This window comes from Alosa pseudoharengus, unplaced genomic scaffold (assembly GCF_046254945.1).
Source record: "Alosa pseudoharengus isolate Yale_2024_CS ecotype anadromous, Long Island Sound unplaced genomic scaffold, YU_APseudo_1.1 YU_APseudo_1.1_scf_15, whole genome shotgun sequence".
NCBI classification, from domain to species: Eukaryota; Metazoa; Chordata; class Actinopteri; order Clupeiformes; family Clupeidae; genus Alosa; species Alosa pseudoharengus.
In genome coordinates, this window is record NW_027468620.1 from 5,526,239 (window position 1) to 5,553,384 (window position 27,146).

At 48.7% G+C, this 27,146-nt stretch overlaps 1 protein-coding gene across 2 annotated transcripts in view; it reads left to right on the forward strand.

Moving 5' to 3' along the window:
* The window catches only part of LOC143124064 (slit homolog 1 protein-like), a 104,165-nt gene that overhangs the window by 13,251 nt on the left and 63,768 nt on the right, over positions 1 to 27,146 (forward strand). For both annotated transcript variants that reach the window (XM_076285336.1, XM_076285337.1), the window contains exons 3-4: positions 1,541 to 1,612; positions 2,463 to 2,534. In XM_076285336.1, coding sequence (XP_076141451.1) covers positions 1,541 to 1,612; positions 2,463 to 2,534 — 144 coding nt within the window. The remainder of the gene's footprint in view (positions 1 to 1,540; positions 1,613 to 2,462; positions 2,535 to 27,146) is intronic.

Sequence of the window (27,146 nt, forward strand, 5' to 3'; positions counted from 1 at the left end):
CTCACCTTCCACCGGGGGCCAACCCACAGGAAAACGAGTTTAGGTTTACAGTCACAGATGCAGGCAGAGACACTAAACAAAGGAATGGGTGGACACGGCTAGTTCGTCCTCCTGGTGATTGAGTCAAGTTTCTGGTACATTCTCCGTTATTCCCCATCCTCCATTTAAAATAAAGGTAGCGAAGGTAGGGAAGAATGACCATGGCAGTAATCTCCACTTACCCTGAAAGCGCAGCCAGGCAAAACTATTTGAGCCTTGAGAATGTTACAAAAAGCAGAAATGTTTATATGAAAGATCTGAGTTAAATTGCTCTGGAGGCTGACTCCAAGACAGCCAGAACTCATCTGGTTTTTACCTCTCACTCTTAAACGTCTTCTTCATTTGCTGGCACAAGTTCAGTGGCGCATCTGAAACAAATTACACTTTTATTTATTTGTGCACTGATATATTTATGCATGGCTTGTGATCTGTTATTTGAATTTGTACTTGACTCCAAGGAAAGAGAAATGGCTGAATTGCTGACCTTCTGCAAAGGCTTTAAAGGGACCAGCTATGTTCCATGAACAGTCAGATTTTTTGTTGTTGTTGTTTTTCTAATCCCTAATGAAGGTACCCCGTTGTTTGTTCAAAGCTCAAATGCCTGTCTCCGGAGGTTATATTATTGTAGCATTTCCAGACCAATCTTATAACATTTTTTTCATGAGTTTGTTTTGGCGGATCTTGCATCAAATATGTTTTTGCTCAGTGGTGAATGGCCATTTGAAGCCTGTGGTGCTAACCGCTGACCCAGGCAGGTCTGAGCTTTCTCCTGAGGGAGGCTTCCATAGAGACACTCATTCTCCACTCACAAACACACACACACACACACACACACACACACACACACACACACACACACACACACACACACACACACACAAACAAACACACACATCCCTGTCCGTCTCCGTGCGTCCCCTGGTGTATGCCACCACTGGCGGTCTCTCTCACCGTCCCTCTCTCTCTCTCTCTCTCTCTCTCTTTCTCTCTCTCTCTCTTACTCTTCTTCCTGTCTGGCAAGCCTCACTCACTCTCACCCCTGTCCTCTGTGATCACTCTGACCAGCAGACCACACTGAAGAGCTCACTCGGCCCCTCACACACTGACCGCCTCAGTCTCAACTTGGCCCACATCTCCCTCTCTCTCTCTCTCTCTCTCTCTCTCTCTCTCTCTCTCTCTCCCTCTCTGAGTCTCCAAGTCCACCTTAGGAAGCACTTTCCTGGCTCTCATCCCTCACGTCCCCTTGCCTATGCCAAGATTCCACAGCACCCCCACCCCGTCACCCCCAGACCGCAGCCCTGCCCTGGACCTCTGCCCCTCGTCCCCTTGGTTCCCCTTTTGCTTTAGCTCTTCGCCAGAGGTCCCAGCCACCCAGGCGGTGCCCACAAGCAACACCTTACACGCCGGCCAACAGACCGGCCCAGCCCAGTCCAGACCAGACAGCGAGTCTCTGCCACACACTTGGTCACCTCTTGTCCCCTCTTTCTCCTCTTCCCCACAGGCAGCTAATGGAAAACCAGATTGGAACCATCGAGCGCGGGGCCTTTGATGACATGAAGGAGCTGGAGAGGCTGTAAGTGCTCCGAGGTGTCTGGTTAGAATGGTGGGGTGGAGGGCTGAAGGGGAGGGCATCTGGAGGGGGTTAAACGCTCTGCCACATATTATTAACATTGGCTAACCAGAGAACGGAGTTGGGCACGATGAAATTGGGCTCACTCATCATCCTGAATGACCCTGTAAACAGCATACTGAAATGAACACACAAACACACACACACACACACACACACAGACACATGCACAACAATGCACACGCCTTGTTGCATTTGTTCAGCACATTTCATCACCAGGCTCACAGATATGGGAGCCGCAGCGCAAGAGGCCATTGTGAGCTGATATTCCCAGGCAGTGTTTAAGTACCACATCACAGAGCCCTCTTTGATTGTAAGCTCATGGTGCGCTATGGGTTCAAGATGGGCGAAGGGGGCTGAGGGTGCAGCTGCTGCTTTTAATGTTCGGTGTATTTAAGGGATTCGCTCTGCGAGTCTGACAGGCCTGTCATATGTCTGCTTAGATCTGCCTCGTAAATCTGGGGCCATCTAATCGGGGTTGTTATCACCCACCCTCTTGAATAGGGGCTCTTGCAACAATTACGTGCAATCTGTCTACAATTCTGTTTGCCATAACATTTACTTAAGCCTAAGTGATTTTCGCCCCATACTTGGTTTGAGTAAAAAAAGAGTGCTTTTTATGTGCTTATAACATCCAGTGAACGTTAAGAAGATACACGGCCTGAACTTAAAGCTGCCAGTAGAAGACAACTCTATCTGCCTTGATGTTTTTTTACTGCCAGTATCAGAGGGCTTTTAGTTGACGGAGACGTTTCTATCGCCATGATGATGTTTATATCTGTCTCTTCCTCAGACGTCTGAACAGGAACCAACTTCACCAGCTCCCAGAGCTACTGTTTCAGAAGAATGCCGGTCTTTCCAGACTGTGAGTACTCTTTTTTTTCCCTCATTCGCTTTGTTGCTCATTTTCTACTTCTCTCTCTCTCTCTATCTCTCTCTTTCTCTCTCTCACTCGCTCTGTCTTTCTCCCTGAAACACATATCCATGCAGACATCCACACTGGAATTGATTATTTTCATATCAGGAACTGCATTGATTTTGATGGCTCGGGTTTGGACAGCTGCAGTGTGCATTGACAGCTGCATGACTTCCCATCCTGTTGTGGGTCTGCTGAAGTACTTGAAGTGGCTGCGTAGGGTGGGCTTCAATGGGCCTGGTTGTTAAATGAGAGGGCATCAGACAGAGGATGTTGAGGATATACGTTTCTTTTCCGTATGAATAGATGTATTTTCAGGAAAGGGGCTTTTTTGTTTGAAATCCCGCCCCCTGCTGCGATGGCGGTCTTACACCCATACAAAACTTTTATACGCGTCTGTATCTCAACTCTACCCGGGCAGATAATTGGTGCAGACGGTTTTTCCTCTACGCTGATCATTTTGGTTCAGGTTACCTGTTGCATGTGGGAATAATGAACCTCAGGGACACGGAAAAGCCATTTCCCCCCCAGCAACCCCCCCCCCCCCCCCAAAAGCCATTCATGTAACGGCAGCTGTCTGACTGTGTCCTGCGCAGCCCGTCCCCCCCAACACACACACACACAGACTCAGTCACACACACCACCCATTCCTTGCCAGACCCCTCAAGGCCACAGCTTCGCTTGGGCAGTCCGTACACATAACTCTGTGAGACTGTTTTTTGCAGAGTCGTCTGGAAAGGCAGTGGCAGCAGCAGCAGCAGCAACTCCTTAGTGATAGGAGCAGCTGTTAAAACAATTTGCAAAAAGGAACAACCTTGAGTCATTCAGATATTCGGCATCCAAAAAACAGCCAATTTTTTGGTCAATGTAGGAAAGAAAATGGAAGAAAAAAGGAAATGGAATATCATGTTTTTAAACTGTTGGTCTCTCACCAGACCTCTTCACAATTTCATCCCCTTGATTCTCCTCATCTGTCATCTTCTGGAGAATGGCAGATCCCCCTTTCAGCTTTCATTGCATCCTTTCCCACTGTATATCCTGTCAGGGATTTGGAAAGATATGACAGTGACAGAAGTACAGTTATGGAAGTGAGGAAAGTAAGCATATTGTAATGATATTTTTGAAGTGTTTTAACTGGTCTGACATCTGCTCCATGAAGCCAGATCTTACAGTTTGGCCGGGAGACCCCTTCACTCGAGTTACGGGGCTGTCTCATTTCAGTTTTGGGGCGATTTTAATACAGTTAAAAGCTTTTTATTCCCACCGGAAGGCTTGTCTTTGCACTTGCTCTAAGTGCTCGCCGGGGCTTGTTAAGGTCTCCTTTTTAATGGCCCTAACAAGAGAGTTTAATGTACGCGCCCATTGGCCTTAGGTGGGATGTTAACCCAGATGTTTTCTCTAGCATGGAGGATTAATTGGCCTTTCTCTCGTGCACTCTTTTTCTTGTCCTCGGCGAGTGTCCGGGAATGAAAGCGGTTCCCGTGTTGTAAAGGAGCCCGTGTGATCCCCCAGACTCCTCGGTGTGAGGATGGCCCAGCCAGACCGCCGCAATGCTATTTATATGAATGACATAAGAGTCAGCCAGCCGGCCAGTTACACAGCTATGAGCACAGCTTCCCTCTCCTCTCTCTCTCCCCTGCTCTGTGTGTTCCTCCCTTTCTCTCTGTCTTTCTGTCTTACTTTTTCTTCTCTTTTCTTTCAATATACTTTTATTTTTCTCTCACCATTTATTTGTTTTTGTCTCTCTCTTTCTGTTCTTTTTTCTCTTACTCTCTCTCTCTTTCTCCCCCTATCCCTCTCTCTCTCTCCGCACCTCTTTCTCTCTCTCTGCACCTCTCTCTCTCTCTCTCTTTCTCCCCCTATCCCTCTCTCTCTGCACCTCTCTCTCTCTCTCTTTCTCCATGTGCCTCACCAGCCCTTGTTGCACCTTCAGCAGCCTCCTAGACCCTGCGGCAGTAAACCACAGAGAAAGAGGGAGAGTTTACTTAATAAAAAGAGTGGTGCTGAAATTAGCACAGCGACTGTTGTGTGGAGCCCATTAAAAGTCGTGAGTCGCAGTCGTTATGCCCACTTGTTAATGAGCTGCCTTTTTCATACAAAGAGGTGGCAGAAGGCATGGAATTAATGACCTTGTTTTTTTTTTATGTCCTCGGAAAAAAGGGGGACCGCCGCTCAGACTGCTGGGATTAGGAGGTCACTTAGAGCTTTGAGAGAGAGGGGTGGGGGGGTGGTGATTTTTTTTGGATATCTCTCTCAACATTATTGTTTCAGATGAGAAAACAAGTCAAAAGTGAACAGTGTGGCAGGGAAAAAGTGGTGCAGTTTGGAGTTCATTAGAGGGGGATGATGGATTCCGCTGAACCTCCTCGTTATGCCGTCGCGTTTGGGGGAGAAAACAAGGTGGAGACGCACAGCTCATTGAACAATAACACTGGGGACAGGGGTGGCATCCATCATGGTTAACGACCAGTTGTCCCCCAACCCCCATTCTCTCTCTCTCTCTCTCTTTCTCCTCACACCCCTCGCGGCCCTCTCTCTCTCTCGTCAGACTGGGCCCTGTAATCTACTCTCATAGCGCCTGTAATTAGAGAGCTCACACTCGGTTCACACTGGGAGCCCTCTGGAATACAGAGCACTGGGATAGTTAGGAGAGGATAGCAGAGGTGGGATGGGGGGGGGGGGGTGTAGCAGAGGGGGTCGTAACGCCGGGCTTGATGGGTGCCCCAAGGGGACAGCATCTGGTTTGGAGAGAGAGGAGAGAGAGGGGGGCGAGTTGAGTTGCGAGGGGGGTGGGGAGGGGGAGGTGGAGGAGAGAGTGTGGCTGCTGTTCTGTGCTCAGGGCCCCCTGGTCCATCTCTGTGCTGCAATAGGGCTCTTGTCTCTGGTGGTGTCAGTGGCCATGATCCCTGGACTAATAGTGTTTGCGGTGTATGTGTGTGTGTGTGTGTGTGAGAGAGAGAGAGAGAGAGAAAGATGAACAGAAGCTCCATTCAGAGGTTGAAGTGAGTAGCACTGCCGATTCATATGTGTTTACTACGTCCGGGAATCCTGATTGCCTTGGAAACTTGTCTGCACAATTTAGAGAACGTAACATAGAGAGAGGCGAGAGAAGACATGAAGCGTAAATCAATGAGTCTAGGTGCTCTGTATGGCATAGAGAACATCTAGTTAACAATCAGCAGTCCTCCTTTGTATATGTGCGGGTTAGCATGTGAAGTCGTTCATTCACAAGCCTGGTATATTCCTCCGCAGGCAGCTTGGCTCCAGGCAGCGGGGGGTGCGGAGCTAGCAGGGCCGTGACTGTCTCAGTCGGAGATCTGTGGCTCCCTGCCTACCTCCCTGCCTCCCTGCCCGCTTGCCTGCCTGCATCTCCAGTCTCGTGGGGGGTAGAGAGCTGGGAGGAGGGGCGTGGATCCCGATCTTGCTTCCGTGCTACTGCCTGACAACAGCCCGATCCGCGTACACAAACACAAACCGGGGGGGAGGGATGAGTACACAGAGGATAACAGCGTAATTACACGTTTCCTCAGGCAGGCGTGAGCGATTTTGTGTGTGTATGTTTTTTTTGGAATACATTTATTCTGTGTATGTGTATGTGTGAGGGTGAGGAGGTAAAAGTGATGTTTTCATTGATCACTCATGCGTGCCACTTTTACTGTAGTGCACAAGACGTCATTCTCGTGGATTTCAAGTTACAGGCCTTCATTATGCTATTAATTTAAAAAAAAATCTACAGTGCTTTTGTGTGGACAGAATAGAGGAATTAGAGATGGCTTTGACTAAAATAGGCAGTGGGGAAATCTTAACACGTAATGATAGTGATATATCACCATGTGCAGGATCCCCTGTGTATTCATTACCAAAATGAATTTAGAGATACAGTTTCTCCTGGTTGCCTTAGTCACGGCTTGCTCAGTCCATGGAGACAGACTGAGAGACAGACATGTACGCATACACACACACACACACACACACACACACACACACACACACACACACACACACACACACACACACACACACACACACACACACACACACACACACACACACCCACACACACACACACACACTGTCTGACACCTCCGGCTGGCCCATTCTCACTTGTTACTCTTGGAGAGTGCATCGAGCTGAATCGCTATCCTGTCATTTCACCATCTCCAACCCCTCCACACCCACACCCACCCACCCACACACACACACACACGCACACACACATACATACACGCACACACACACACATACATACACACACACACACACACACACACACATATACACACATACACACATCCACACACACACACCCCACTCTCTCCTTCTCTTCCATTTCTCTTCATCCTCGTGCTGTCCCAGTGTGTCTGAGAGCCTGTCATTACCACCCTCCACTGTCACTTTGCAAGGGCCACCCTTCAGCACTGTCACAGGCCTGCACACTGACACGGCAGAGACACCCAGTAGCAGCTCTGCACGGCGCATGTCTACCAAGCAGGGATGCCGATGTACTCTGGCAGGAGGCATTCCCTTTTTGTCTTACACACAGTCCTATGTATGTCTTATATATCATTTCCTCTGCTACTCATCCTCTTTGTCTGTCTCTTTTTTTCTCACACACGATAGCAAGTGTCACAGGCTCGCTGACTGACTTAGCAGCTCTGCAGTGTGTCTTTAAAAGTGAGACAGGGATTTAGTGCGGTAAAGTTGGATTGCCTTTGTCTTGGCCACTTTCCTCTCCGTCTCATCTTCTTCTCGCACACATGATAACAATCTGGTGTGTGAGGGACAGGAGGCTTGCCCACCACCGCTGCATTTTTCAGAGGAACATACAAGTGTGTACATGTTGCACTCGGATGCCCAACGGTTTCCGTTCTGTCCAGGAGCGTTCAATTATGGTGCTATCCAGCCACCAGCCATAGTCATTCTGAACAGGATATGAGGGGATGTCATTGTTGGAAATCCTGTAATAATGGGGGTGGATATCATCTCCCTTTTGTTTGCCGAGGTTGTTTTTCAAGAACTGTTGGTGTGAGAAGCCGGCACTTTAATGTCCCACACACACACACATACACATACACACACACACACTCTCACCCCTTCCTGCGATCCCCTCCTCCCCTCCCCCATGCCCTCTGTTCCCTGTCCTGTCTCGCTTCGTGGCCCTGGCAGACTGTTAATAGCCCGGGACGGGCTTGTCATTTCCTTCTTTTTGTCCGGACAGATGAATGCCCAATAAAGCCGTGCCAAGGACAGCCTGCGCTGGGGAAGCCTAGGGCTCTGGCCCGGCCTTAGTTACTGTAGCAACTGCCTCTATGATTTGGTGGTGTTGGTATATATATGTATATAGTATACATGTACTGTATGCGTGAGTGTGTGTGTGTGTTTGTCTGCAAAGTCGGTATGATGAGGATTAAGGTTCCTTGAACCAACTGTCCAACTAAGCTTTTCATTGGTTTGTATACATTTGAGTGGATTGAGCCATTGGCATCAGTATGGCTCTATTAATATTGTTTATGAGTGGGTTTGGACATGGAGAGATGTCTGTGTGGGGTAGGAGCACATTTGTTAGGAAGGGGAAGTGTGATGGTGACTGATTGTGTGGTGCACAGTGAAGCTCACAGCAAAGGGTCAACAGTGTCCAGTGGCTTTCAGATACATCCGGCAGTTTGGATTGGATTGTTCCAACGTGCTAGTTCCCTGGAGTTCATGGACACACACACACACACACACACACACACACACACACACACACACACAAAGATGCTCTGTGATGGCGCTGCTCAATCTTCCCCCCGAGTAGCAGGTTAATTAAAGCCAGACGCGTTCCCTTAGCTGTTTGTCATTCCGGCTGTCAGTCGTATGCCCCCCACGAGAGATGGACACACAAACACGCCAATCGACCCGTCACGGCACTGCTGCCTTCAGTCCTGCACCCATCTGGACTTTGCTGGGCACTCACCACTAAACCTTTACCTCAGTTCTAACTGAATGAAGGACAAACAGCATTTTGGGGGGAAACCAACATCCCGCCTCTGTGCACAGCAGAGTATTAAAATTCATGCCGATCTCACTCTGTGTTCTTCCTGTCCTTTCGGATGAAAGCCCTCGGAGCTTTTGGGATGGCAACGAAGCGGGCTGGGGCGTATCGGCTCAATGCGGCCTGGAATCCTGACCAGTCTGAGGCTTTCTTTTTCATTGCGCTCTGGGGGTGGTGTGTGTGAGAGTGGCGGTCAGTGACGCTCCATCCAAACTGACCATTAGCCCGCAAGGCTGAGGCTGTGGCCACTGGGCTCTCTGTTGGCCTCGAGCCCTCTGCCTGCCTCTGCCCTTCTCAGGTGGTAAAAGTGGATTTTATGAGTTGTCGCTGGCTTTTTTACGAGTCGCACAGTGTGCGAGAGAAACAGAAACACCATAAAACCATCTGAAGGAAGCGGAAGCCAAAAGGGGGTAATTTAAAAACCACTCCGCTGTCTGAAATATTCAGAATGAGAACGGGAGGAGAGGGAGGCAAAGAAAAGGGAAGAAAGAGACAGAGGGAGAGGGAGAGATAGAAACAGTAAAACAGAACGAGAACGAAAGGGAGAGAGAGAGAGAGAGAGTTTTCATGTTTGTATGTACTAACGACTCTGTGTACCCCGATTTCAATAATTTATGAGATGGATCGGGCCTGTTAAATATTCACGATAAAGGGCTCTAACATCAAGCCTTTCAATCAGCGGGTATCAGGAGTGCGGCTGAAGGAATCTATAAAGCCTGCGATCCCAGCGGGCTCCATGCGTGGCAGATCAGACCTATGCCCAGCTGGCAGGGACGATGGGGTACCTTTCATGGAGGCACACACTCTTTCCTTCATCCCCCCATTCACCCTCACGTAGGCACTGTGTCATTGTGTTGATGTGTGTCGGGGGGATAGCGCTTATAATTATGAATTGATATGTCATGAATAAGTGATGGCAGCGTGGTCGGTTTCCCCTCTCCTTCGCTGAGCACCTCTTAAGCGAAGGAATTTCTGTTATGTGTGGAGGGCAAGTGGAGCTGCGGCAGTTCTGGTGGTGGTGGTAGGTTCGGCGTTACTCGATGGGGGGTGCTGCTGAGGGTGGCAGACAGGCGGGCGTGTGGGCGGGGACGGGGTGGTTTTGGGGCTGGCTGCGGCCGTGCCTGATTGGAAGTGACATGGAGGAGACAGCGGCGTTCCCCGGGCCTTCGCCGGCGAGATGCTGGGGTTTTGGAAGGAATGCCGAGGCGGGAGCCAGCAATAACAGCCCCCATAGTGCCCGGCCTGTCTGAAGAATGTCAGTGTGCTGAGCTGCAGCACCCAGGTCCTGTCAGGGAAAAGCTTTTTTTTTCTTTTCACCTCCCCTTTCAAACATCGCTTCCTTCATTCTGGATGGATGAATTTTTTGAGAGAGAGAGGTGGGGGGGGGGGGGGGTGCTTAAGCTTTACAGGAGTCTTTCAAAATGACCGGCCCAACACATCCATCATCTACTCTCTCCCTCTCACACTCTGTGCCTTAAAACCCCTCCATTATTTTTCTCGAGGTAAAAGCCAACAGCGTTACCGCAAACAGAAATCTGCTCTTTGTCACAGTGAGGTTTCAGAGAACTGCGCACAGATCCATCCTCTGCCTGCTCCAGGCTGGCCTGGAGTGAACGCAGGTGGGGCGTGAGGCCCTGGAGGGAGACCCAAACAATTGCCCTCCCTCAGTGTAAACACCGCCCCGAGGACAAGCCACTGCCTCCACTTACCCCTCACTTTTTTTTAATGCCGCTCTGTGTTTTCTACATGCATAAACTAACAAACAAGGCCCACACACGTACACACACGCATTCACACGTATAAACACAAACATGCGTACAAACACACACGCTCTCAGCCCAACAGCAGGCCTCTGTTAGCTTCTCATCACCCCTCTTCCCCTTACAACCTCCCTCGTCTCTGCATCCTCCCTAAAAACCCGGGACGTAACCCAAATTGAGCCGTGGGGTGTGTATGTGTGTGTGTGTTAGCGAAGGGGGTTAGTTGAAGGAGAGGACTTTGTTGGGAGTGTGTGTGTGGAGCGCTCAGGAGAGAAAGCAGGCAGTCAGAGGCTCAACTTCGGAGCGGCAGCAGCAGCAGCCCCTGAAGCTGATGCCATCGTGTCTGTAATCTCCCGCCGTAATTACGGGCTCACAGGCAGAGCCTCGGCTTCCTGTGGAGAGAAGAGTCTCTCTTTCTCTCATTTTCTCTCTCTCTCTCTCTCTCTTTCTCTCTCTCTCCCTCCCTTTCTCCCTCTTCTCACCACCCACCCAGAGCAGCTTTTTTTGTCTTCTGGCTCCTGCATTCTTTTTGTTTGCTTTGTATTGTTTGTTGTTCTGCAGTCAATCCAGTCTTTGAACCCCCCCCCCCCCCCCCACTCCGCACCCACCCCCCACCCCCCTTCTTTTGTTCCTGCGGAAGTGCTTGTGAGCATAGCCTTCGGCTACACATAAAGCCTACCTGAGCAAGAGCATGAATGCTTGTCCCCATGAGCTCACTTCCTAATGCTCCCATGAGTGGCCCATGCCTGCCTGTCTGCCTTTTTCTCTGTCAAGAATTCACACCCGGGCAGACAGACAGTATAGTCCTCCACACCCCCAGATACCATGCACCCTTTCATGTTTGTTCTGTTTGTGTGATTTGTTTGGTGTGGTTTGACAGGGTATCCAACCATTTTGCTGTACTGGAAACTCACTTCAGAGATTTCTACAGTCTCCTGCCACCCCACCCCAACCCTCGTGCTCGGGCGTATAAGAAAACCCCTCTCTTTTCACAGGCGATGTGGGAGGCTAGTCGTGTGGGCAGGTGAAGGCGAGGGGTGTGGATAGGGGCTGGTCACAGGACACTTTTTCCAGCCTGTTAGACTGTATGACTGGCTCCTTGTTCTGGTTATGATCATTTAGGCTACTATGCCCTTTTATGAAAAAATACCCTTATTGGCCCAGTTTGTGTCATATTGCCAAAAGTGCTGAGCCATCTACACAGAATATGTGTGTTTGTTCAGTGCAGACAATCTGGCTCTTGTTGGGGGAGCATGAGGTTTAATGTTGAGGTTGCTTGTGGTTTTGGTTGGAGTTTGTGTTGAGGCCCCCGAACCTTGTTATCTACACATTTGAGTCTATTTTTCACTCCATCCATGTGCTCTGGTTTACTTACAGTAGCTGTAGCTTATAATAATATGGGAATGGAAATCCTATTTCTCCCTTTCATGTAAACATCCAACTCACTGTTCACTTTGTTAGATTTGAGTTTGCTTTAGTGTACGAAACATCTGATGATTCTCTGCTTGCATGAGGGCTGTCCAATTAACTTTAAGCTGCAGGATGCCAGTGCAATCAATCCTCCCCATGCCATTTTGTCTCTGAAGCCAGTTAATGGAAAAGCAACCGCCCTCCCCTGCCACTCTCCCATTCCCCATCCCGATTCCCTTGATTTCCACCCATCAAATGTGCCTCCACTCTGTGTGAAGGCATTAGCTCTCTGCCACTGATCATTGCCTACTCTTTTTTGGAGCCACGCGTATGTGCACTAAGCTATTGATCACTCGCTGTTCCTCGGGTGAGGCCACAGATGCATTGGGACCACGGCGAGGGCCCTGACACACACACACACACACACAGACACACACACACACACACACTACCTTCTCCACCCTCCCCCGACCCGATGCCTCTCCCTGCACCCTCTCACTGGGCTGTGCTGTTCTGCTTATCTGCTCAAAGCATGGGCCTGACAGTTTCTGTCCCACCTGCTGGGCTGCCGCGTGGGTCTCTGATCTCATTATCCTCTCTCCAGGAGAGAGAAAAGAGCCACAGGCCAGCTTCCATCAGCGCACGCCGAAGAGGTGGGGTAGGGTGCGGTGGGGTGGGGGGACAGAAAGCGAGCGAATAGTCCCTGTCGAGGGTAGAAAAGATAACACAGGGAGGAAGGAATCGATTTTCCCTTCCCTACTGTTTGCTTTTTCCCCTGTGCTGCAAGACAGACGGGGCTACGCTATTCACACACACACACACACACACACACACACACACACACACACACACACACACACACACACATGCACAGGCCAACCCCACCCCTCTCCCTTGACAGTCTTAGCAGTCTTATACCCTGTACGCAGCTTGTCTGTGATTTCTAAATCCTGCTTATCCTATCAGCCAGCAATCTCCCTGAGTCACTGTGCTGGACACTGGGGTGGAGAGCAACACCCCTGGGGCAGACACACTGCCCCCGTTCATGCCGCCCGCCCGGGCCGCGCTCCAGAGTAAAGTTGGTTTCTCCAGCCACTCCCAGAGACCGTGTCCGGTGCTTTCAAAGGGAGACTCCCGGAAAAATGGAACTTCCTTTTCCGAACACAGAATCTTAGTTTGAGACGGGCCGTATGAGCAAGCGCAGGCAGTCATGGTTGGAATTAGATTCTGGCAGCCTGTATAACAGGGGTTCAGTCTGGTTCAAATTGCTACATGGACGTGTCAAAAAAAGACAGAGGGAGAGAAACAGGAAGAAAAAGAGAGGGGAAGACTGGCCGGTTCCCCTGTTTCGTGTTTCCAGCAGGCGTGTGCACTCTATCGGCTGGTCAGATCTTGCTGTCAGGCTCCCCCTGTGAGCCAGCGCTCTCCGCTGAAGGAGATGGAGATGGACTCAGCGTGGGCTCACACCTGAGCCACAGATTACACATGGAAAGGAAACGCCATCCCAGGCAGCAGGAGACGGTCACTCTCACAGAGGCAGAGAGAAATCCTTTCAACATTCAGCAGAAGAAAGAAGGATAGAGAGAGATGGAGGGAGGGAGGGAGGGATGGAGGGAGAGGAGTTAGTAATAGTGTAGTTTGCGTTCATGTGGAGAATGGAACTGGTAATGGGACCGGTAAGAAAAGTAAGAGAAGAAAGGGAGATATGGGATGTAGAGAAAGGTGAAAATGAGAGAGAGATCGAGTAGGAGAGAGAGATAGAGAGAGGGGATCCTTTTTCTGAGAGGCTTTTGAAACTGGCACATTTTCATCTGGCTCCCTGTGAACGTGGGGGCACCTTCATTTGCACTTCAAAGGGTCCAGTCTGTGGGATGCCTGTGTGACGCCGAGGCCCCATGAGGATGAAATAGAGGAGACATGATAAGAGCTGCACTCTCTCGCCTCCCCCTTAACTCCTCTTCCCCTCTGCTAGAGAGAGCAAGAGCAAAAGCAAGAGAGAGAGAGAGAGAGAGATGGGCCCAACAACCAGCCAGGAACCCTTCTTTATTAGCCTCTGAAGGGGCCAGATCCATTTCTGAAACCCCCTTTAATGTTGAAATTGGGGGAGGGATCATTGATTGTAGCACCCCCACCCCCCACACCTCAAGCCAGAACCTGGGCTTGGGGATAGATGTAGTCTGTCACATTATTGATTTGTCATCTTGTTCATTTATATTGGCAGATTTTGTTTTCTGGATTTGCCCCTAGTTGCTTTTTATTCATTTGATTTTTGTAAGTATCAGTGTTTGTTTCATGTTGGAGTCCATTTAGTGTTCTTATTCTACGTGTCCTTGCTTGACTCTGCAACTGGCCAGCACTGGCAGTGGTGTCCCATTCTGCATGTTTTTTCCTGTGGGAATGGTAAAATGGGGACATTCCAACATTACATACTCTGTCTTACGGTGGAAGAGAGGGACAGAGCAAGAGGGAGAGAGAGAGAGAGAGAGAGAGAGAGAGAGACAGAGAGAGAGAGGCAGAGGGAGAGGAAAATCAGTAGAGTGATATTTAAGGTGCGGAGTGGTTTGAAAATGGTTTGGCCCGGACCTCTCTGCGGGTGAGGGTTCTGCAGGCCACAAAGCACAGAAGGGGAGATGTCATTAGCTTTCCCCTCCATTTGCTGAGTGTGTCAACAAACCGTAAAGCAACTGCCTAAACAAACAGCACCGACTCTTCCCTCCCTCCTTCCCTCACTAACTCCCCGAGCTGGACTCGGTGCGGAACAGGAGACAAGCCCCACTGGCGTCGGGAGATGAGTTCCAGAGCGATGGAGCCGGGGCCCGCTGGGGGACGGCGTAGGGACAGACAGAGGGGAACCGCCGGGGCCCGGGAGCTGGCCCTTGCCAAACGGGAGTGGCTCCTGCCGAGCGCTGGACAGTGGAGTGTCTGAAAGCAGCAGCAGCATCCCTTTGTGCGAGGGAAGACTGGTGTGAAGGCGCCGGGACAAAGCGGCATCGGTGGTGCCAGTGCTGCTTATCGGGGCTCGTTGTTGCGCAAGGGGTATTGCTCGACCACAAGGACCCTGGCAGGGCAGTCCGAGACAGCGTAGCCTCCCTGCTCCTGGGTGAGAGACAGGTCATGACCTGAGAGCGTCACTACGCTCGAATTCAGACTCACAGCGCCTCATTAGTGAGAGAGGCACACCACTCTCTGTCTGATTAAAAACACCCGCAACTGTTACCTCTCCAATCCTCACACTACTGATTTGCGTGCCATTCAATCCCTGAACGGCTGGCGATATACACAGTTATACAGCTTGCTATTTGATACCTTAATCACCCATGTGAGAAATGGGATTAGGATTTTGGCTTAGCTTGAGTTGACAGACCCGGTTTCACCCCCTGTTAAGGCTGGCACGTTCAGGAGGACATGGGAAAACTCCTTCCTGAAAATCCTCAAGGTTTAGATGCTTGACAAAGAGCACAGACGTCGGCTTCCTGCCAAAAAAGGATGCACAAAAGTGGTTGTCGTCCTAGAGATACATTTATACCTGGATTACAGTCAAATCCATTTCCTGCCGGTTTCAGAGGGAGCCTGGTGCAAATATGCTAAAGTCTTTGTGGTTTTGCACAAATATGATAGACCGTCTATTTGTTGTGGAGCGTAGAGCTGAGATCTCAGCATGGATCCTGTTTGGTTGAGTTATGGGACAGACAACTTTACAATGTGTCTGTTTGGCAACCTGGTGCGGAACGACCAGCAATGAATAACCAGGGAAGGGTTGTTCACAGACAGGGTGAGATGGGAGACAGATAGGCAGAGACGCGCTACACGGCCACCTTAGCTGATTCTTTTCCATGTAAGGCTATGTCCTTGGCTAGGTCCCACCAGGTCCTGCTTTTCCTTACTGTCTGGCTCCACACTGGATGTGGCTTTAGGGCTTCGGGGGGATATGAGGAGGTTACAGTCAATAAAGTTGCTGTTAAGAGAAAAGCAGCCTTTCAGGCCAAACAAAGACTTTTCACATGAAAATGCTAACAGGCTGGTGTCCGCCAACCAAAATGCTTCCTTAGTACTCGCTAACCTTTCAATCCCCCCACCTTATGCGCTTCACCCAGCCCTGTTCACCTTCATGCAAGAGTGCATACACCAGTTAATTAGCCTTAGTAGCTGAGTAAACTCTAATTTCTTGTCAGTAATTGCTTCATTTGTATTCACAGAAAGCCTCAGAGCGAGAAGTGGATGTTGTGTGCCAAGACTTTTAAAAGATTACTCTTTATTTACTAACACTTTTTTCCCTTCCTTTCTAAAGCATTGTCTCTGTCTCAAATCTTTACTACTCTTTTGTCCTAATATCTGATGGTTGCTATGGAAACAATGGACAATATGATTTGTTTGAATGCGCTTAGAGACACTCTTTTGGTCTTATTCAGCGTCACGCTGTTATTTCTTTTTTTAGCAGTGTCTGTGAAGATGAAAAACAGAGACAGAGACTGTATCTACAATTTCTAGCATACACCAAATACATAAACCAGGCTGTGCATGGGTCGTCTCAAGAAAACAACTTTCTGTCTTTTTAAACAATGTTAAACAAAAACAATTTAGTGTTTTTTTAATCCCCTCGCAACGTCGAATGCTTAGAAATGAGTGGGGGAGGATTCAAACTCCATGAGTCTCAGTACCACGTCTCGGGCTATGACTTTATTTCTGTGGAGTGAGTTGTCTAGCTCCTAAGCCAGCGTGGAGCATTGCTCTTTAGTGTGTAAGCCTGACAGGCCCTTGTGGTGGGGGGCCCTCTATTCTGGTGTAAGGAATCGCCTTCAATACTAAACCCAATGTTCTGATGTTTCAATTTAAGGAGCACCACATGACACTTCATCTCTGTTAGAGTTGCTTTATAGTTATTTGAATGTTAGGGCTATGTCAAAGTCTGAATTGTGATTTATACATGCGGACAGTTGTATTAGGGGGTGGGCTTAAAAAGACTCCATATATATCTTAGTGAGGTTCTATCGATTTAATGTGCCAAAATGAGCTGGTCAGCGGACTAGATTTCTTCAAATGAAACCTAGTGCAATGACTTGTTATGCAAAGGGTATTTTCCGAGCCTCTATCCAACATTACAAGAACAAATGGTTGCAATAAGCCTTTGTTGTAAACCCTCCGTGTTTGTGTTTTTCTTGTTTATCGTGATGTACGGTTTAGACAGTGTTGGCGTGTTATTGTGCGTAACTGCACATAATTTCTTGATGTTTAATTTTCTCACGTTGTCGTGCACATCTGTTCCGAGTTGAGATGCCTGTTGGTGACGGGTGTTGATGGAGCTGGGGAAGATGAGAAGCCTAACCTGGGGTGGGGGTTGGGGAGTGGAGGGGGGGCAGAATGAATGACCTTAAAAGTGAATCCAAGGGGGCATGTTTTCGCGAGACCTCTGTGGCAGGGAAGATGTCCTAACAACCTTTACGTCAGCCCCCAACCCACTTTGCCCCTCCACCACCACCTCCACCCTCCTCTCTCCCTCCCTCCTGGTGCCATGCCTGTGCCTCGCTCCCTCCCCTGCCGAAGTGAAAGGGCTGCCCTTTGCACAAGGCATGCGCTTTCCCAGGGACCCATTGTTCCCGGTCGCTAGGCGACAGCCAAGGCCTCACACAGTCGCCAAGGAGATGGGGGGCCTGGGTATTTCGTTTTGGGTCAGGCGTGATAAAGATGGCACAATGGGGATGGGCGTCGCCAGGACCTCCTCTGTCATTTATTAGACTCTTCTGGGCCTGTGGTCCTCTTTCAGGAGCCCTGCGGAGGAGGCAGGCAATGGACTGTCAATCTCCGGACAAGGTGGGGAGAGCGAGGAAGACCACCTCATGTATATACATAAACATGCATGCACACTGCTGTGCTGCCCTCAGACTTGGCAGGACACCCTTTTTTTACAAGATGCATCGATAGTATCATGGGTAGCAGGCAGTCCATATTGGGGGAAGATTGCGCTGCCCCTCACAGCGAAGTGCTTACGGCCAAGCGCTAGGGAGGGGAAAAGCCTCTTTGTGAACATGGCCGAATTCCAATCCGCAATCGTAAGGCCTGTCTGTCTGTCTGCCTGCCGTGCCTCTCTTCAAGAGTCCTGGAGTGGGTTTTCACAGCCACACAAACACACACACAAAATCTCGCCATTGTTCCGGAGCTCTGAGCACTCAGGTTTACTAACGGCCACTGAGACAAGATTTGAAAAACAGGAAGAAAGACAAAAAAGACTGGGTGAGACAGAGGGAGAGAAAGAGGGAGCTACAATGGCATCTTTTGTGAAATCTGCACATTAAACTAACAGTGGCATAGTGGTATTGAGAGCTTTGCGAGTTCCCCATTCGCTGTCTGGGTCTCCCGTTGCCCACTCCAAAGCCTTGTGTTGTGTAGTAAAGTTCAGGCAAACCCATCGCCAGTGTATCTGGTAATTGTAGGCATCAGCAGCTCAGAGAGCTTCAGGCTTGAAGTTAATTGTTGTGCCGCTCTTGCCTTGATTAAGTGTGGCTGATTATATACACTCTTTATAGAGAAGCAGGGATATAATTATGTGGTTGTTTTCACGCTAGAATGTCACACCATTTCTTTCCCCACATTTGTAATTTATGTTCATTTAAATATAAAATGTATCATAATGAAATTATGTGGGTGGATTTAGAGTCACGGTGCATTTTGCCAATAGACAGTGCTATATCAGGGCACTCAACCGTGGTGTGGCGTACCTATGAGATATGTGTATTTGAAGCACAAAAAGTGTGAGGATTTGAACTTTTCGACATTGTTTTCGACATGTAAGCGGCATCCAGTTTAATCCCACAGTTCATTTGGAGTCCATGTGGAGGAAGCCCTTGTGTCGGCCCCTGTGTCTTTATTAATGTCGTTAGGAAGCGGCGATGTCTTAATTACAGACCGCACGCAGACTGCGCAGGTGTGGGTGAATCACTGGTCTCAGCTTTCTCTCTCGTAACTCTTCCAAAGCACACACACACAGAGTCAGAGGAAGACCTTTAGGGTCTCCACACTCAGTAACCACCCCACACACACACACACCCCTTTACTCGCCTCTACTCAAATTTCTAGACCCTTTATCACTGGGGGCCCTGACTGTCTCTGATGATGGAGTGTGTGTCATCAAATGCCATCCCTGTAGCACAGAGACTAGATTTAGCTATAGGAAACCACTGTGACTGTGAGTAAAAAATATATATACACGCCAAGGAGTTTACTCATTCAGTAATCATATTTTGTGGTGAAGGTAAATTAGGTCTTAAACTATTGCTCATGTTGTCTCGTAATGAGATATGGAGAGCAGAAGAATGTTAAATATTCATTGAGGCCGTGATTAATTTTGGATGCCTCTTGATGGCATGCCCAAGCATATCCCAGTTTTCCACACTGGATATAGTGTTTACTCTTGTGTTGCCAAAATTGCCAAAACACCTGTCCTTCACCTACACAAGTGACTCTGATCTCCTTGAATCATGTCATGATTCATTCATGTAACTGTAATTCGGGTCTTGCATTATACATCAGCTTGCCTTTTCCATATTAACAGGAACAATTTTATTGTTTCATTTTTTTGCTCTTGCTCACTCTTATGAATCACAGTCGAATCAAAGTGGTGCAAACAAACCCATCCTCCCAGCGCAGATAATGAGGGACTGACAGATCTGTGCACGAGGGGCAAATCCAATCATTTATTCATGGGAGCCTCACTCAGTTTATGAAAATTCATTGAGTGTCGCGCCTCTCATTCTTTCTCTCTCTCTCTCTCTCTCTTCCTCCCTTCTCCTCACTCTTTCTTTTCTCTCATTTTCTCTTTCTCTCTCACACTTTCTTTTACCAACTAAATTCGGCAGCATGCACTTTGGGTGACAAAGCACATCATCAATCCAGCAAAGCGGGCCGCGCGACTGAGGAAATGGAACGGTGCAGGGAATGAGGTTGATCGGTGGTGCGTGGAAAAATAAACACTTGAGTTTCTGTCACTCAGAATGCATCCACATCGGCTGCAAAGGAGCCCGACGGATAAATAAATGATGTTTAAAATCAGAGCAGCTCTCCACAGACCCACGCTGCTGTGTGAGAAGTGCCTATTTGAGAGGGAATACATGCGTAGCAGAGTGGTGAAATAGTAACGCAGTTGTGTACACGTCTCAGATTGATTCCTGGTCTCCTTTCACTCACTTTTTCTTGTTTTCTATTTATCTCTCCCTCCTTTCCTGTCCTTCCCTCTCTTTTCCCTCTTTCATTCTCCCTCTCTCTTTCATTCTCTCTTTCTCGCTCTCTCTTGCCCTACATTTCACCCATGACATTCCATTCAGTGCCAGAGCATTTTTTGGGGTGGTTAAAAGCATTACTCGGCTCAGCAAAGCAAACAGTGTGATAGGGGATGTTTTTTTTTCGCCCAGGTGAAATCAAGAAGGGAGCGAGGATTTGTCTCAGCCTCCCTGCACGCCCTGACATGGGGCTGGAGTTTTTTGTTGGAAAATTGTTTGTGCTGTTTTAGTCATGGTAGCTTTTTTTTGTTCTGTGCGTTTTCATACTTATTACCTATATGGGTGAGTGTAGTGGGTAATAATTGCGTCTGGCCCAGACAAACTTTGCCCTTTCTTCTGTGCAAACATTTGACCGGATTGATTCTGTCTGAGTCAAAGAGAGACCAGAGACTAGAGGGAGTTTTCCGACAACCTATTGTTCTTCAAATGCCAAGTTTTTCTAAACACTTTAGCAGCATTAGCCTTGGGAAAGTAAGCTCTGGGAAGGAAGGGAGGGGAGGTCTGGTGGGTTGCTGGTGTGGCGGCGGTCTTTTTAATTACAGACAGAGGAATAGTCTCTTTAAATATTTAGAATTGAGATATGCCTGTGTGTTTGGAGTAATGGGCCTGAGGAATTCAGCTGCAGACTGAGAGAGAGGGAGAGAGAGAGAGAGAGCTGGAGCAGGGAGAAAGGGAATATGGTGTATTGCGTTACCCTGGCTGTAGAAGGTGGAAGCCCCCATGGCTGTCTCCACCAGGCAGACTGAGACACTCAGAGCCTGCTGTGTGCCGCTGCCATCACTGGTGCTGGGAGACCTGGTCAATCTAGCAATCGTCCTCTCTCTGTCTCTATCCAAGTCTGTCTCTGTCTCTGACCAAGTTTAAATTCTGGATGGAGAAATAAGAAGAAATTGAATGAAGCTGTGGGTGTGTCTCTGGGAGTCAGCGTTAGCCGCCTCAGACAAAAGTGAAAAGTTTGGACGATGCTACTGATAGCCGATAGCCGATGGATCAATTTCTTTCATCACCCAATCGACAGGTAGTTGGTCATGCCTGGAGTGTGTCCCAAGGTCCAAAGCGGTATACAAACCCCCCATGTCTGAGCTGTAGAAATGGCATTATTAAGTAACACATGTGGCTCATAACTTTTATTGCAATTACTCGCTCGAGTGGCATTTCTGTTTTGGTGCAAAATGAAACGGTTTACATTTCGCCTAATTTGCAGCAGCTGGCGGGCAGCTGGACTGACTTTCCCCTCTCTCTGCTCCTAATGGCACTTGCAGATGACGTGGCAGATGGATATTAAGTGCCTTCAATTAGCTAAGCCCAGATAAGAGTGTGAAGGTGCGCGTTGCCGTTTTTTCTTCCCTTTGTCTGATTTCAGGCAGGGAGGGACATGAGCCAATCAGATTGAAAGATGACTGCCATAACCCCACTAACGAAAGAGCTCACAATCAGTTGTACGCGCTCACGGCGACGTGCACTTAATGTTGGATCGTTTTGAAATTAACCAGGCCAATTTGTCATGTGTATGTTTTTTTTTAATGAAACCAAACCTATGTCATAGTTTACCTTTGCTTGCTTATGGCTCATGCAGGCTTATATTAAGATGGGGGGGGGGGAATGGCAAACAGATGAGAAAGATGCGATCATGGGTGCATGCAGATGTGTGCAGCACATGAAGGGAGCAGGGCCTTTCTAATGGGGCAGAATGAGCAACCCTTTTCCAGCCCCCAGCATTGTCTGAGCATGTGTACTTAGCACAAAGCGCCAAGGCCGGGCCCAGAGCACACGGCAGCTGGTAATTGGCCGTAATTGTGCCGCTGTGCAGACGGCAGCCAAGCAATTGCTTTTCCTTGCCACATCTCTGTCACAAGCTGGCCGGGATCGCACTGGCTGAGGTTAGGCAGGGCCCCAAACCAGTGCAGTGGAACTACAGTGGTATAGAGCATTAGCACCTTTATATTGATTTTTTTTCCTTTTTTTTTTTTAAAGGATTCAAGATTTATTTTGTATGTGTTTGTAGAATGCTGGAAGATACCAATTATCTTTTAAATGAATAACTGTAAGAATGCCATGCCAGTGGAGTGATGATGGTGGTGATCTAGCCTTTGTTCACTTTGACTCTGATAGTGTGAGACATTAGAGACGCATCGCTATGGGTCTTTGTAACAGAGCAGAGATGAGAGGCTGACCCACACCCATGACTAACAAACAGATTCCCAAAGCCCCCTCCCAGCCTTCTCCCCTCCCCTCCCCCATCCCTTACACCCCCCTCCCTCCCCCAAGGCCCCATGCTGCTAGGTAACCCATTGGCTATCTGTCTTTTCATTCTTCTCTGCAAACAGTGAATGCAAAAGGGGAAAAAGCAAAATCCATGCGCAAATATTAGCCCAGGGAAACAAAGGAATTCCAGTCTGTCACTCTCTCGCTCATTCTCACTCTCATCCTCCCTTTTTGCTCTCTCATCCTCTCTTTTGCTTTCTTTCTCATCCTCTGTCTTGCCTGTCTCTCTCATGCTCTGACTCCCTGGCACCTTTGCCCCCCTTTTCCTTTTCCTAGCATGGCATCGTTTTTTTTTTTTTTTTTGGTGGTGTAGCAAATAGTATTTCCATGTTTTACTGCCATTTTGATGTCATTTAGTCTGGTGTCATCAGAACACATAGCACATGTGCCACCAAGAATCATTACCCTTTCCATCAACAAACATGCCAAAAATCAACATCAGACTGTTTGCCACCAAAACCACCCGCTACTTCATGTTTCTTTATTTGGCCTTGTTATTTATCCTTGTGTGGATATGGTACTTCTTCCCCAAGCCAGACTGACCTGGAACGATACGGGTAAGGGAGGGATGACCTCCCTTCTACCACTAAGAATGCCCTTGGTTGAAATGTCATTCTCATCCATTTCAGCGATCTTAGATGAATTGATCACTCCAGGACCTCCTGGAGGTCTGTTTGCCTGGGGAAGGCAGAGGTTGGGAGGTCAGCGGCTGTGTGAAACAAGGGGGCTGCGTGGAGGAGGTGGAGGGGAGGTGGGGATGAGAAAGAGAGAGAGAGGGAGGGAGGATGTCTCCTGGTCATTCACAGCCTGTAGTGTCTGTGAGGCTGGGAGGGCATTGATATTTTCTCTGTAAACACCCCCGTCCGCGCATCACCGCGGGGCTATTCAGAAGAGCAGGGCAGTGCATTTGTTCAGTGCTGGGATAGGGGCCGTAAAAGTCTCAAGGCAAAATAAATAGAAACCCTCAAAGGCCTCCAAAATTTCCTAACTAGCGGATGTGGAATTAGTGTTGGCTTTGGTTGCCAGGTATCCTGCACCCTTCGTCTCTTTTTAAGTGTTGGGCGCTAGCCGTTCCAGCTGCCTCTCTCTCGTCTGTCTGTCAGTCTCTCTGTCTCTGTCTTCCTCTCTCTTCCTGAGAAGAGAATAACAGTAAAAAGGAAAGATAGCCACCATTTCCTCTCTCCATCTCCGGTGTCAGAGGAAGATCCATCCCATCTCCAGGGACCGGTGCTTTCTAAGAGAGGGGTCAGGTCCCAGTCGTACGGACAGGCCGCACCACAACGCTTGATTAACACAGAAGATTTATGGGGTCCTGCCAGGGCTTTTCAGGTATTAGACATGTGAAACACTGACTGCTGCTCCACACACACACCAACCAGGACAGCAACCATAAAGCAAACGGATACCAAATGTCAGGGCTAACCCAGCTGCCCATTCTCTGAAGGCACATCTGTAAGAGGGCATCGGCAGGTTCAAATGCAGGTTAAGCCGTTGCCAGATATGCTGTTCTGTGATCAGCTGGGTTTAGGCACATCTATCCTTCTTCTGTTGATGTATCACCTCATGCTTTGGTGCTAAATAATGCCTTTGAAGAGACGCTCTCTGACCACTTGCATATTTATTTTTGGTTGCGTAACTGCATCACGGAGCAGTGTATCAGATTTCACTTCCATTTTTCTCTGTCCTCTCTCTTGCACTCTCTCTCTCTCCCTCACCCAGCCTTTTTGTCTGTTTCTCTTCATTGCTGTCCGTCCCAACATATTTCATTTTTACATTCTCCTCCACCCCTCTCTCCCTCGCTCCTCTATTTTTCTCCATCCCTCTTTCTTCTTTCTCTTTTCCACTCTCTATCTTCTTCTCTCTCCCTCGCTCTCACACTCTCTCTCCCTCTCCCTCCATACTCTGTGTTTTGATCCGCGTGGCCTGCATCTTTATTAGTCTTTGTCTCTCTGTGGCTACAGGCCCTCTTCAACCCCCCCCCCCCCCACCTCCCACTCCCTCACCCCCTCTGCACCACACCACCACCCCTCTTTAATTTCATGCCCCCTGCTCTGGCAGTTGGTCGTGCAGCGGGTGCCAGGCTGCCGTGGCGACACACGCCTCCCCGGGGCCCGGCCCGGCGCCGAGCACCCACTCTGCGTCGGCATCCAATCAGAGCGGCCGAGCAGAAAATGAGGCGCTTTCACCTCCTCGCTGCCCCGGGCTGACGGGACGCGCTTGCACACAAAGACAGGCCCGTCACACAGACGCACACACTCATTCAACGGCATTCATGTGTACACACTTGCACACCCTGGTTGTGTGTGAACACAAGCACACAAACACATGCTCATGTATACATACACATAGAAAAAGACGTTTTCTCTTTGTCATGCCTCTTTCTTTTCATTTTCTCTGTTATGCACAAACACACATACACACACACACACACACGGTGGCAGATTGATGTATTTACAGACAAGCGTCCTTGCAAAAGAGGGTAGAATAAGGAGGCGGGGTGCTTTCCTGGCAGACAGATGGAGAGTTCTCCTCCAGATAAGGTGCACTGATAAGCAACGAGACGCAGCACACACACACACACACACACAACCTACATCTGACAAGGCTGATGGAGGTGGCTGCACACACATGGATATTTGTGTGTGTGTGTGTGTGTGTGTGTGTGTGTGTGTGTGTGAGTTTGGAGGTGTGGGGACTCAGACCCGAATCTGTTTAATGATGTGCCGGTGTGTGCTGATGGATCCAGTGAAACGGGCTGCTAGTCCCCTGTGTGGAACTGTTGGAAGCTTTTTGTTTTTTGCATGTTTTAATTCGGTGGGTGTGTGAGACACATTTGGCATGAAAGACGCTGTTTCTTCGTAAATCAAAGCCCTCCTAGTGGCACAAACACACACACCCACACACACACACACATACATACACACACACACAGATTCTCCCTCTGTGATGATTTGCGCATAGTTTACTGTGGTGGCCTTTGTGGCTTGGACTCATCAGTCAGTTGAAGAGATGCAGGCACAGCCAAGCAGCATTCAACCCCCCAGTGGCTTTAATTAAAGCAAACACATACAGTACATTCTGTAGTCAGATTACCATTCATATTCACAAGCCACATTTTGCACTGGGACTTGGAACAATCGTTCATTATGCAAATGGCGAAGAGTGAAGATTGATGGCATTTATCATGTTGTTTTCGCTCCCCCTCTCCAGTATGCCGTCTAAAGTGCACATTTGGCATCTCCGTGGTGATCAAAAGTGCATATCTGGGGCCAATGGCTCACTTTATTTATGATTTGATAATAGGTGGCATGCTGCACAATGAAACGAGGGGTGTTCCCGCTTAGCGAAGACAGAGAGGTATTAATAAAGGTATTCAGTGCCGTGCCCTCCCCTTCCAAGTTCTCCCAAAGGTGTCCTGGCAGCAGCTCAATGTTTTAGAGCAACCATGTTGTGCAAGGGCACGTAGGAGAGGGAGGGTGTGGGTGGAGGAGGGTGAGAAAGCATCCGTCCGACATGGGCCATAAGGCAGGAAATATCTCTCCGCGCGCGAGAGTGCCAGTAGGCTCAAAGGCCCCAGTGCATTATGGGGGTAGTGTAGCAAGGCGCAGCAGGGGGCTTGGTAGGCGTGTGGGGTTGGTTGGGTGGTGGGGTTGCCACACAAGGCATCAATCATCTGCACCATTCTCAGAGCTCACATCAAACGCTATCCAGGGGAGCATTTGCAGATTTTAGCTGGGCTACTCGAATGCCTCTAATCTGGAGGCTCACTACAAAACCATATGAAGGGTTCAGATGCAAAAGCCTCTAAATGCCACCTATGTCAAAAATGAGATAAAGATGGTGAGGGGATGCTCTCCACACATAGTATACGCTAATCAAATAATTTAACTTTTAAACCCACTAAATACCACTCTCTTCCTGGTCTAAAATGCCGATTTATAGGCAAAAACCTATAGGAGCCTGAATTTAAATGCTCATTTAAAAGAAAAGTGGTCAGACGGATTTAGAGGGTTTTGCATCTGAACTCGTCATATTTTAACACTTACGCGGGATATACCTCACATTGGATTATATTTCACTCGCAACACCACCATGTCAATTTCACAGACATTTTCTTTAAAAAATGAGTCATTTTAATCCCTCCTGTTCATCCAGAGAGGAAAGGCCGTTTGTCTTCCAGTCCTCTTTCATCTGTGTGCGGATCACGTGTGCTTTTTTAGTATGGTGCATTGCATGGTGGGATATTGTTCGGGGGACGTGAGGAAACTGGGCCTCTTGTGGGACGAGTCTGGTGGCTCTTTGAGGAGAGGCCGTTGGGGGTTTTGTGAAGATGACCCCAACGGTGGTGGGGTGTGTATGTGTGTCTGTGTGTGTGTGTGGGGGGGCTGAGAGAGGGCCGGGTGGCCTCTATCCTGAGGCCAGGGGCAGTTGGGGCTGTTGGAGTGTAATCAACGCCTCTGGCTGGACGCCTCAGGGGTTCATTACATCTGACACTTCTGACACTTCCCAGCTCTCATTTACATTACATGTGAGAGAAGAGAATAACTGGGAATATTCGCTTATTCATTTATTTGCTTTTATTCAGTGTCTCTGCGAAGACAAGAGATTTAAAAAAAAAGAGTCTTAAAGGGGACAATTGCATTCTCAAGGTTGATTAACAAACCATTCCCATCCCTTTTCACAAGTTCCAACTAGAAATCTGTCTGTTATTTTTATTTGTTATTTTCTTCCTAAGCCAGAGTCAGGTAGGCATGGCATGCAATGGCAGCCGCCACGTCGCGCCCGTAAAAGTGGTTTTAGTGGCGCTCGCCTCACCTCTGTC